General features: G+C 35.7%; 2 protein-coding genes across 5 annotated transcripts in view; one reads left to right on the top strand and one right to left on the bottom strand.

Moving 5' to 3' along the window:
- Window positions 1-889: 889 nt before the first annotated feature.
- Window positions 890-9,391, bottom strand: LOC127065689 (transmembrane 7 superfamily member 3-like). 2 transcript variants are annotated; one of them, XM_050998420.1, is made up of 8 exons: window positions 9,078-9,391; window positions 7,720-8,055; window positions 6,729-6,988; window positions 6,267-6,435; window positions 5,984-6,151; window positions 5,743-5,889; window positions 4,197-4,457; window positions 890-4,080 (listed from the first exon to the last, which is right to left on the bottom strand). In XM_050998420.1, exons 1-8 carry the CDS (start codon window positions 9,172-9,174, stop codon window positions 3,893-3,895), a joined length of 1,626 nt encoding a protein of 541 aa, XP_050854377.1. In that variant the 5' UTR covers window positions 9,175-9,391; the 3' UTR covers window positions 890-3,892. The 2 variants fall into 2 exon arrangements, with proteins under 2 accessions (XP_050854377.1, XP_050854379.1); XM_050998422.1 differs by having other exon boundaries at window positions 7,720-8,074; window positions 9,078-9,386.
- Window positions 9,392-9,498: 107 nt separating this feature from the next.
- LOC127065687 (ankyrin repeat and SAM domain-containing protein 1A-like) overlaps window positions 9,499-11,326 on the top strand; it is a 67,377-nt gene continuing 65,549 nt past the window's right edge. For all 3 annotated transcript variants that reach the window (XM_050998416.1, XM_050998417.1, XM_050998415.1), the window contains exon 1: window positions 9,499-9,746. In XM_050998416.1, the coding sequence (XP_050854373.1) occupies window positions 9,643-9,746 (104 nt within the window). In that variant the 5' untranslated portion in view covers window positions 9,499-9,642. The remainder of the gene's footprint in view (window positions 9,747-11,326) is intronic.

Raw genomic sequence — 11,326 nt, 5'->3', positions numbered from 1 at the left:
GGACTTTGCATCGTTGATCGGTGAGACGTTTCTTAATCATCATTAATTTTTGTCTTCTTTTTATCTTCAGCTTTATCTCGACGAATCCTTGTTTAATTATTTATCTTATTCCTTCTAAGAAAAGATGTACACGTTAAAGAAATACCTACGTCAATAGCTACAGCAGGTATTTCTTTATTTTTACGTCGATTCGATTTGATCGGATCAACGATGCGAAGTTACCTGCGTTTTTAAAATTGAACTTTTTCGAAAATATCGATGTCTCTGTGACGATCATCCGTGTATCGTCTAGATCTCGTAGATTGTATACGCATGACCCGGGTCACACAGGGTATATTTCACCGTTCACGATATTATATAAATTAAGACACACATCATCGCGTTGGAAAGACATTTTTTTTCGGTGATACACCGGCGTTGCGTTGAAATAGCCGATTCGAATCATTTCAATCGATTTTCTTGCAGCCTTTAACGTTTCTTTTCTGTCATAAAGTAATCCTTTTACGTGTAGATGAATATTAAACGTTATTGTCATTTCGTTAAGTTGAACCAATCAGAAATCAATATCATATCAATCATAATGATTTGATGGAAATATGTACGTAGAAAATTTTGAACAAGTTCATCGCGTGAACTTAATGACAGAAGATTTCTAAAGGGAAATCATGAGAATGTCGAGGAACATTTGTTTCTTATCGGTTCATGAAAAAATGTGAAACTCATCGCAATGACGGTGCGTCGACGAGACGAATTATACCAAGAAAGAGAGTACACGTAATTTAATAACTCGGAACGGGACAAGAAGGAAAGATCAGGTTACAAACTTGAAACGAATCGTGCATTTATCGCAAAATTTTTGTTGACACGTCGACGTTTAATCACAGGGTAAACTCTCTCTTTTTTTTCTCTTTTTTTCTTCTTAACGAAACGCAGAACCAAGAAAAACGAATTAACGTACATATGCGTTTTCAGATCGTAAATTTTTGTTTTCTCCGACTCGAAAACACTCGATGTTACCGATCATTCGTAGAAATCCAATCGATAGCTCGATCGTTTCGTTCGAGCTATCTTATTTAATAAGAGGAATCCACAAATTTGTAGCTTTATAAAATTCGTGAAACGGTTTAGAGAATCGATGTCGAAATTCTGCGAGAGAAAGATCCTCGAAGCATTAATTTTCGAAATAACGATTGGAAACAATGCTCGACATTCGCATCGGATTTTGATAGTCGATCTTTCTTCTCGTTTTCCGTTTTTCCTTTGACAAATTACATCTTCTTCCTCTTACCTAAACCCTTAATCCTTACTCTTCTTTTTCTTGTATAAAGCTGATTGTAAAATAGCATTTGTTACTCTCGGTAGATCGTAGACATGTAAATTAGCGATAATCATACGGCATACTGTATATACGTTGTAGTTAAGAGAAACGAACGAATGAAGAAGAAAGAACAAAAATATATGAAACTTCGATCGTCGCTATAAATTCAGACGTTAAGAACCGTGGCTTAAAATCGTACGCGCGATCATCGTCGTTCTCTTGTGATCGTCGAAGCGTATCCGAACGGAAAATTCCGAAAATTTCGTAAAAGGATCTCGGAACGATATTGATTTCCGCACCGGCGAACAAATTCGCGCGGGTCATTTTCTTTTAATTAACGTCACAATCACGGAGTTCAATCGTGCACGCTTTAAAGAAAGAAGCTTCCTTCCACGAAGTCGAAATCCATCGTTCGATCGCATTTTCTAATTCACCGCACAGTCCGGTTTAAATATTCAACGGGAAAGTGAAATTCTATTGCGCGCGCGAGCAAAAATAAATATGTCGTCCTATCCGGCAACCACCTGTAACTTCCGTTGGAGATTCGTGACGATGGATGCGACGTGGTTGATTCGACCGAATGTTTTTAATGATGCACAAAGCAGAACGAAACAACGCGTTTTTTTGCTAATTGAGTGCCACGCGCTGAATAATTAGTCCATCGATCTCCGAGTCCGATGTGGAAGCTGTGTAAAAGCCGACGAGTCACCGACGACGCATTTATTTCGAATTTTAAACGATCCAGACTGCTCTCGTTTCTCTCTCCCTTTCGCTCCTTCTTCCCTTTTCCCCCCAACGATTTGCACGAAAGCTCTCTCGATTGTCGACGATCGCGTACCGAGAAACAAAGCCGCGAGTTCTCGCCAAAAACGTCTGGGATGGGCTACGACGAATCGAACTTTGTAATAAATATAGCAAACAAGCACTTACAATTTGTCATACGGTCAATAATTAATCACAAAGAATACCTATACGTTTGTGTTAAAAAGTTAACGACATGTCAAACATAATAACGTTTGTCCTATTCATCATCGCCATCGCGACCATTCCCCATTACCTTTCTCTATCTACTCCATCGAGTTCCGTAAAAAGTGTAGAGGAAACGAATCGAACGATATTTTCTCGTAGATTCGCAAACTTTTCTCTTTCTCTTTCGATCATCAAGCGCTTTTATTACGCGACGCGTTTAATACGCTCGACCGTGGAATCATAATGTACATTATCTCTCTAGTAAATTTATATTTTTGGAAAAAAAATGAAATTAAAAAGGATAGAAGCAGGGACAGAAGCGAGCACAGATCGTAGATTCGTAGATAGAATTTGTCGGTCGTTACTTTTTACGATACTTTTACATTTCGTTCATTCGTCATCTTTTTCAAAATAAAACGTTCGAAAATCTTCAAGTCGAGGTCCCTTATCGATTTTGCCGATCGTTTCGAGACATCTACGTACGTTTTGATTTCACTATGTAAGTACCACTTCTGCGTCTTTATCTATGTCCGGGAGAAACCTCGAATTGTTCTCGTTTGCTCGCTCTCTGCACGGATTATTATCGTAAACTTCTCACTAATCGCTCTAATAGGGCAGAGTAGAATATTCTATTATTTCAGTTCGTAACTCGATTATTTTTATATTCTTTCTTTTTTAATATCCAATCGAACGGCATTATTATCTCTTTCCCACGATTATCAGCAAGTAATTTAAATAAACATGACGTGGAAGTGGTCACGTAACACTTCTCTTATCTGTAATAATGATACTAGTAATGAATACAGTGTACGAGTATAAGCAAATTTATTAATGAGAAATAATAAAAATGTATATAAAATATTACGTACGTATATGCATATATATTAATACGACCGTAATCCAATGTAAGTGTTGTGAATAATGAGATAATATTGTTGCTGTGATTACCTTTAAGATTGTAAGTAGTAGGAAATTAGAACCATTGTTAGCTGTCACTGTCTCGATTCCAATAAATGTTATTTCATTTTAATCCTAACAGAGTCACATTCTTTACCCACATCATTGCATTAAAGCATATGTATAGATTGCAAACTTTCGAGTGCACTTGTTGGAACAAGGAAGAGAGGACTGTGAATATCGAAGTGAGTACGCGTTAATGACATGAACATATATGTTAGTTTTGATCGCATTCGTTTGCGATATCATCCTTTTTGATACGAATATATTGCGATAACATAATTACATATTTTGCACCACGATCGTTTATCACATTAACCTTTCAATGTAAAATTCTAGGTAAGTGGTACAATATCATATTTCGTTAATAAGAAACCTAAACGAAATTATAAAACTAAATATATTTAACGAGTAACTAATCAAAATAAATAAGCAGGCATATAATTCTTTTTTTTCTATTCGTAAAAAATCTAAAACATAAATCACTGATAGATTTGTACATGTACTAGAAAATGTAGGAAAAATCTATAACTATCTTTCTAAGTAACATAACGTATCTAACGACGACGGAAACAACTTGATTTACCTTAGGAATAAAAATAAAAACAAATGATAGGAAAGTCAATGGCAACTTGCTTTTCGCTTTCTCTAGTTGAAATAGTCTAATACTCTATATTTATAAAGTGGTATATCTTCGAATGCCTTATCCGATTCAATATTTTTAAAATCACGTCGACACACTTTCCAGTACAAATTGTTGAAAAAATCTCTAAAAACGCCCTCACTGTGGATACGAACTATGGCCAGAAAAACCCAAAACACGATCAAGATCATATCTAGAAAGGAAAAAATAAAAAACAAAGGTGGATCAATATTTTCTCGTATTTTTGTCTTCTTTTTTTTTCATCTATGACTAATGCAAATAATAAAAATGAATTCAACGATTGATTACCTTTGCTCTGTAACGGAAAACTAACGATCGCATAATTGAACCAAGATACAGTCAGGCGCCTGATAACGTTGATAATGATGTAGACCAAATTTGAGTTCGCAAAATAAGCGATCGATAAGACCACTGTGAATCCTCCGAGAACAGCGCATGTCAGAGTAAGAGCAAAGCAGGGCATTGCGATTAGAATAATCGTGACGATGAGCGCGATGAACAAATAAATCGGCCAAAACAACCAGTCGTTCTCCAAAATTGCTGGAGAGTCTGAAAGGTTAATCAGAAATGATAACGCGAATTTCTGATCCATGTCGTTCGTATGAAAATGATTATATATAGATCGAAATGATTCTTTCGATTCGATGATTCGTAAAATCCTATATCCATTTCGTTAAACGATATGGATAGGTTAAAAGGATAAAAATAATACGTAAAAAAGAAAAGTGCCATTTTCTTCGAGTTCGAGAAAGAATCGAGGAGAATTCGACATGGGGTTGCGCCTACTAAAAGCGGGTAATCTAAATAGGTCTTGGTACTAAGCAAATACGGAGGGGACACAATTAGGTAAATGCAAATCTTTCAAGCTGGTTAGATCGTTCCGTGGGATTTGAAACTGGAAGGCAATATGAAAGAGAGAAATAGGGAAAGAAAAAGTGAGAGAGAGGGAGACAAAGAAGGGGAGGGAGGGAGAGAGAAAGAGAGAGTGGACGAAGGCTCATTGTACGCGCAGAAAAGTACGCGCGTGTACGGAATGGAAGGGTGAGGAGGGTGTTCGTTCTCGTCCTCGTGTATAGTGAGAAAGGTGGGAGGTAACGCGGATGCTGCTCCGTTTCTACTCCCTGCACCGAGGGGGATTCGGCAGTCGAAAGTTTCCACATGAGCGGACAACATTGATAGAAGCTACCCCCGAAAAAGGGAGAAACACGAAGTCTCCGCGTTTCATCCCTTCGCCAAACTCGAACTAACTTCGGCCTGCTGGCCAACTCTCACTCCCCCATACACCCTATACCCGTATTTTCTCTTTCTCTCACTCTTTTTCGTTTTAGCATTAAAAACGATTAAATTGGGAAGAAACACGTTTAGCATATTTTTGTTTTTCGCTCTCATCGATACTATTTCTTGAGTATATTACGAAGCATCTATTTCTTTTGATTGTTCTTTCTTATAAATTTTGAGTAGGATGTTTGGTCCATCAAAATATTTTTTTTCAGACGTAAACTTCTCGAACGAAAATAAAATAAAAGAATTGTTCGTTTCTTCTTTATTTATAGAGCTGTAATAAAATGGATAGATAAATATCTAATTTAGGACGTTAAATTAATTCAAAGGATTAGGATTTATACATTTTTCGTAATAAATGTATCGAGATCAATTTTAGAAGCTCTACGTAGCGGAGCTTCAATGCGTTTCAAACAAATGCTGATAAACGCCTATACTTGCCTTTACACTTGAACAAACTTTTATCTGCTAGCTAGACCTATTCTAATTATTTCTGTCCTAGTTATAAAAGTTAAGCGATTATTTTTTCTGCGTTTGTCATTAATTACTTTACCTTTTACATTGAAATAGAAGATCGAGCTGCAGAGAAATCCGAAAAAAAGTATGGAAAAGAGAACGTTTATGTATTTTTTGGTAAAACAGGAAATAACGCCCACGAGGAGAAAAAGGAAACTTCCGATTAAGCTCAATATAATATTTGCTGTAAAAAAAAAAGAAAAAATTTGATTGATATCAATCAATAAGCCATAGATAGATTATTCGAAAAATTAACGATCATAAATATTGCTATTTACTTCTGACGTCGTAAGTTGCGAAAGATTTAACTACGATGTAACTGATAATGCCACCAAAGAATGTTGTGTACACGACGAACTCCATTTCGGGATATTTATGTCCTTGTAAGACGCATAAGGAGCCAACGATACACATTAAAATGCACAATAACTTTGATAGCGTATCATCTGTAAAACAAACGAAAATAAGAAAATCTCTTATATTTGTGTTAATATTATATTATTGCCAAGTTTGAGCAATAACTGAATGACCAATTTAATAAAATAGGATGTAGAAACGTACTTAAAAATTTATCATCTTCTGGATGAAGAACATAGTTGAATCCATAGGTGAAAGTTGGTACATAAGCCGAGGAATCATTTCCATAAGTAGCTATAGCCGCGTAGACGGTCCCAATTCCATAATAAAGGTTGTTGATCCTTCTTAACGGATTTATGGTCGGTGCCGGTATCTGATAATGAAACAAACAAACCAAAAAAGAAAACAAATAAAAAAGAAATAAATTTATATTCTACAAGATAATTTTTCTTCTCATTCAACGTTGATTATCGATTAATCGATTAACAAAGAATAAATAATTTTATTCCAACAACGTAATCGTTTTCGTTCAAGAATCAACACGTCTTGTGAGAAAAATAATATTGGACCGGGCGTGTGATTGGAGAGGGGGAAGGGCAGAGGAGTCATTGAATGAATAATGAACTAGTTTTTTCTTTTTATTATATTTTCTCGACGAAGATGTACCTTTTCACCATTACGAAGAATATCCGTGACAGTGAGCATACTGCTAATAGCATTGAAGTAACTCTCTACAGAATAGTCCTGTTTTGTTAGAAAAAGGCGATATGTTTCTGCAAAAATACAGCTTCTCTGAGTTTCGTTGCTCGTGAGTGGTAAAGAGGCAGGTTGTGAATCCAGGATAACGATCGAATCGTTTACGAATAGCTTTTGATATGGCGCTACTTCGATATTGAATTCCATGTTACAGCCGCCTGGTACTGGTGCTGTGAATAGCAACAATGAGAGAGAGAGAGAGAAAGAGAGAGAGAGAGAGAGAGAGAGAGAGAGAGAGAGAGAGAGAGAGAGAGAGAGAGAGAGAGAGAGAGACAGATATCTGTCGCTGCCAGATCGAACTTTACGAGCGTTGCTGCCGAGATTTGCGGGTGTCGATGCGGATTTGTTCGCGAAAAACGTACAACGTACGTTTTCTCGTGTTTCGAGGGTCCCTTTAGATACTCTTTTTTTTATGTTTTTTGTTTTTTGCGAGTATGCGAAAACATTATTTTACACGCCGCTATCGGATTAGGGAAAAGGATTTGCAATCGGTAAATTGTCGAGCAATGTAACAGAGATTTTTGGAAATCATTCCTCTGCTTTCCTCCCTCTGACTCCTGCCCACCCTCTCTCTTGCAATGTTTCGTTTCTTTTTTTTTTCAGTCATGTATTTAAAGGGATCAATTTTATTGTTACAACGTGCGCAATTAAATAGTTTCAGTATCGAGTATAATTTGTCTAGGAGTGATGAAATATATATATATATATATATATATATATATATATATATATGATATAGAAAAAATGATTGGTTTTGTTTCTTTTTTGCTATATTAATAATTTGGAATATTAAGAAACAACAATTTGTTTTACATCGAAATTTGTAAAATCGATCAAAGGATATTTCAATAATTCGAATATTAATAATATGCTGATTTATTATATGTATTTGTATACCCACCTTGCTTCAAATAAGGAACGACCGCTAATAGAGTTTCGACATGTCGAACGTTGTTATTTCTTATGAAAAACGTCGTTTCCTTCTTCTTTGGTACGATATATAAACCGACGTTAGATCCAAATAGACTTCTGTTTGATACCTTATTAAGATTTAATTTGTCATACGAAAGAGTAATATTATATTGATATGTATGAACTTGAAAGATAAGAAATGAAATGGTAGGCGGTATAGCGGTAATATTTATCATGTAATTGTTTGTAGGAGCTAACTTTATCCTTTCTTTAACAGCTTCGTTTTTTCGATAATTCAATAACGATATTGAGATTATATTATCATCTGTAAAAATGTTATTCTCCTGTGATAAAAACAAGGATATTTTCTTATTAAATAATCGTTATAATCTTGTAATATATTTTATTTGTAATGAGAAAAATATGAGTCTTCTTTATTTAAAGAATGATATAAGAATGAGACAAAATGTGTGAAATGAAAGAAAACGTTGGAAAAATATATTTAATTATAATTGATTATCAACGTCATTATTTTAATAATATTAGATTTTATTTTAATATTTATAATTATACAGTTAATATACATGCATAGTCGATACAGCAAATGTTAGTAGCAGTTCAGTATCGCTAGTTTAATAGATAGTTATTACAAGATTAGTATTATATATGTTCGGTTTATGAATGATACTTAAACTATGTATGTACAATAAGCGACGCATTCAAACATAACTATAATGTTTATATAGAAATATAAGTGTTTTCCAATGCACATAGAAGGTATTTGAAGATAAAATCATTTTTGTCTTACTGTTATGATATTAGGTATTTAATTTTACCATGTAAACTACTACATGCCATTTCTTAACGGTTAGGTATAAAGAAAGAAGGTTAGTTACTAAATAGCTATATTTCCTTAATTTGTTTTATATAACGTAATGATCCTAATTGTATTATTGGTTTATTGATCCTAATTTTACTATTGGTTGCCACTTCAAGATTACAAAGAATTTATTTCCTTTTATATGTTCTATGAACATGCTATCGACAAGCTCATATTTCTTGAAAGCTTTATATACCATCTGCATTAAAGTATTTTAATGAATATTTTATTAAATTCTCATCTAACTTCTATAAGAATATATAAACAAACATGATCTTGATAAGATACCATGTACGTACAAAACAAAATTAAAGAAATAATTTCCAAAATGCTTCCCACGTGTTAAGAAACGAAGGAAAGAAAAAGAAAAATAGATAAATCTTTTGGTATTAAATGGACAGAACAAATCAAAGAATCGAAAACTGATTTAAAAATAGAACATATAACCTTTTAAATTTTATGCTTACCAAAAATTGAAGGGGACGTGATAGCCTCTTGAATTCGTTCACTAATTACGAATAACCATAGTGTGATAAAAGAGAACCCAAGAACAGTACGCTTCATTGTGTATTGATAAAACCTCGTCGATAAAACGAAGAAATTTATAATATATAAAAATAATAACAAAGGAAACACGTATAAACTTGATTCTTGTTGGAAGAACACGAAAATTCAGTAATGGCGCAACAGCTGTCGTTTAATGTTAGTTCTTTCGTTCGTTCGGGAGAATTCGTGTGGGATCGTAACCTGCGTTGTTCTCGTTTGCACGCTATCGTTCTCACTCTTTCTTTCACAGGGGTTTACGAAGAGGACAACGCTCTTGCTTGCACCCACGTTCTTTAAGGTTCGTTCGTCGCACGTTCGTCAGCCGTCGGCGGCGATGGCGCTTCAAGCGCTGGCCGCACGGAGGCGCTTCAGTCGCTTCGGCAAGATGGCCACGCTGGATCAATGAAACGCGAGTAATCGTAGTAAAAACAGAAATTGACAAGTGCGCGGTCGAATATCGAGGGCCGATCACGGTGTAAATGGAACATGGGGAAGGACCAGGAGCTGCTCGAGGCAGCGAGGAGCGGAAACGTCACCGTGGTCGAGAAAATACTCGGACAAAGAGCGAAGAGGAGTGGTCCACTGGCAAGGTGGGTGTCACCGTGCCAGACACTTTCGGCCTTTTTTCTCCCTCGACCTACTCCCCTCGTATCCTCGTCTAACGTATTTTTCCTATTCATCCGATCATTTTAACACTGTTTTTACCATTAGCATAGGCTCTTTTTTCTTACAAATTATCACAATGTGAGATAGAAAGAGAGATCGTATCGAGTCGTCCTTTCGTCAGGACGAGAGAGCAATTTTCTCTCTCTCTCTCTCTCTCTCTCTCTCTCTGTCTCTCTCTCTCTCTCTCTGCCTACTCATTCTGTACTTTCTATCTCTTACTCTACTATCCATCCATTTAAATGTCTGTTTCTTTTTATATCTTCCTTTGAACATTCGTAAGAAAACTCGATCGTAATTTATCATTATTGTTTGTCCTTTTTTCTTTGTTAATGCGAGCAATACGGAAATATTTTCTGTCGCGAAGTTTTCATAGCGAAGACTCGTGCAATAACGAGATCGAAAATCGAGGTTAGGTTATAGCGTTTTCAATGATTCGAGATGCTATCTTCTCTCTCTCTCTCTCTCGTCTGTCTGTCTATCTCCCTCTCTCTCTCTCTCTCTCTCTCTCTCTCTCCGTTTCTCTCTCCCCTATCTCTCGGTATATGTCTGTCTTTCTCTTTCTCATTGGTCGGGAGGCCGCTTCTCTTCTCCCTTTTACGCGATAGGTTTACCCACGCTCGATTGATCGCACGCCGTTCTTTCAATTAATCCGCTGCTTTCGTAAGAGCTTTCACGGAGGATCCGCTTCCGTCGTTTGTGCCTCCTACAAGATACCGATCGCCGTCCCGCTTTTCTCTTGCGATTCTTTTGACACGGCTATTAGCTTGACTCGCACCTCGATGAACCTATTTTCTCTAACATACTGATGTTCAACACTGTTCGAAGATTCGAACGGAAGTAATTTTAAAATAGCGTAGCCCGAATTGCCGATCGCCAAGTATATCTACTTTTGTAATTTAATTGAATTTAAAAATGCGATTTGAAATCTTATTACGTATGACTAACATTGCTTTCATATTTGTTATTTTTTTTTTTTTATTAATAACATTAAGTAATAACCTTGGTCATGTTATTATATATGTATGTTATTGTAAATATCTTACACGAAAGATGTTTATTTATCTGAGACGATATAGAAAAATTGTTTATTACGTTATTAGAACGATAAGAAATAATCTTCCGTTTTGATAATATTGTATCTCTATTTACGATAACTTATCGATGATCTGCTTTTTTACGATTTCATTGAAAACTCGTAAGCCTTTCTTTTCGTTCACAAGGAAGATGATTGCTGTTCATTCGTCTCGTCCGATGCATTTGAAAGACGAGAAGTATATATTTGGATCAACGTTCTTTTTCCTTTCTTTTTCTCGATCGTGCTCCGATGTGTCTATTCGTGATTTCACCGTGACCATGAATCACCCTAAGCGCATACGGTATGACGATGCACGGAGATGAGTGTTAGATAGTAGAAAGACTCGGGTTACCACGTACGACCTTAGAACCTCATTACCGATTATCTCGACTCTTATAATTATCCGAGATTATTTAATTAGGTTCCATT

The sequence above is a fragment of the Vespula vulgaris genome, chromosome 8 (genome assembly GCF_905475345.1).
Source record: "Vespula vulgaris chromosome 8, iyVesVulg1.1, whole genome shotgun sequence".
Lineage (NCBI taxonomy): Eukaryota > Metazoa > Arthropoda > Insecta > Hymenoptera > Vespidae > Vespula > Vespula vulgaris.
This window is presented reverse-complemented; position numbering and strand designations above follow the sequence as displayed.

Coding starts and splice junctions, on each gene's coding strand:
- LOC127065689 (XM_050998420.1), bottom strand. CDS start 9,174: ATGAAGCGTACTGTTCTTGGGTTCTCTTTTATCACACTATGGTTATTC. Junction 5,890..5,983: donor CGCAACTTACGACGTCAGAA/GTAAATAGCAAT, acceptor TTTTTTTTACAG/CAAATATTATATTGAGCTTA. Junction 4,458..5,742: donor CTTCTATTTCAATGTAAAAG/GTAAAGTAATTA, acceptor TTAACCTTTCAG/ACTCTCCAGCAATTTTGGAG.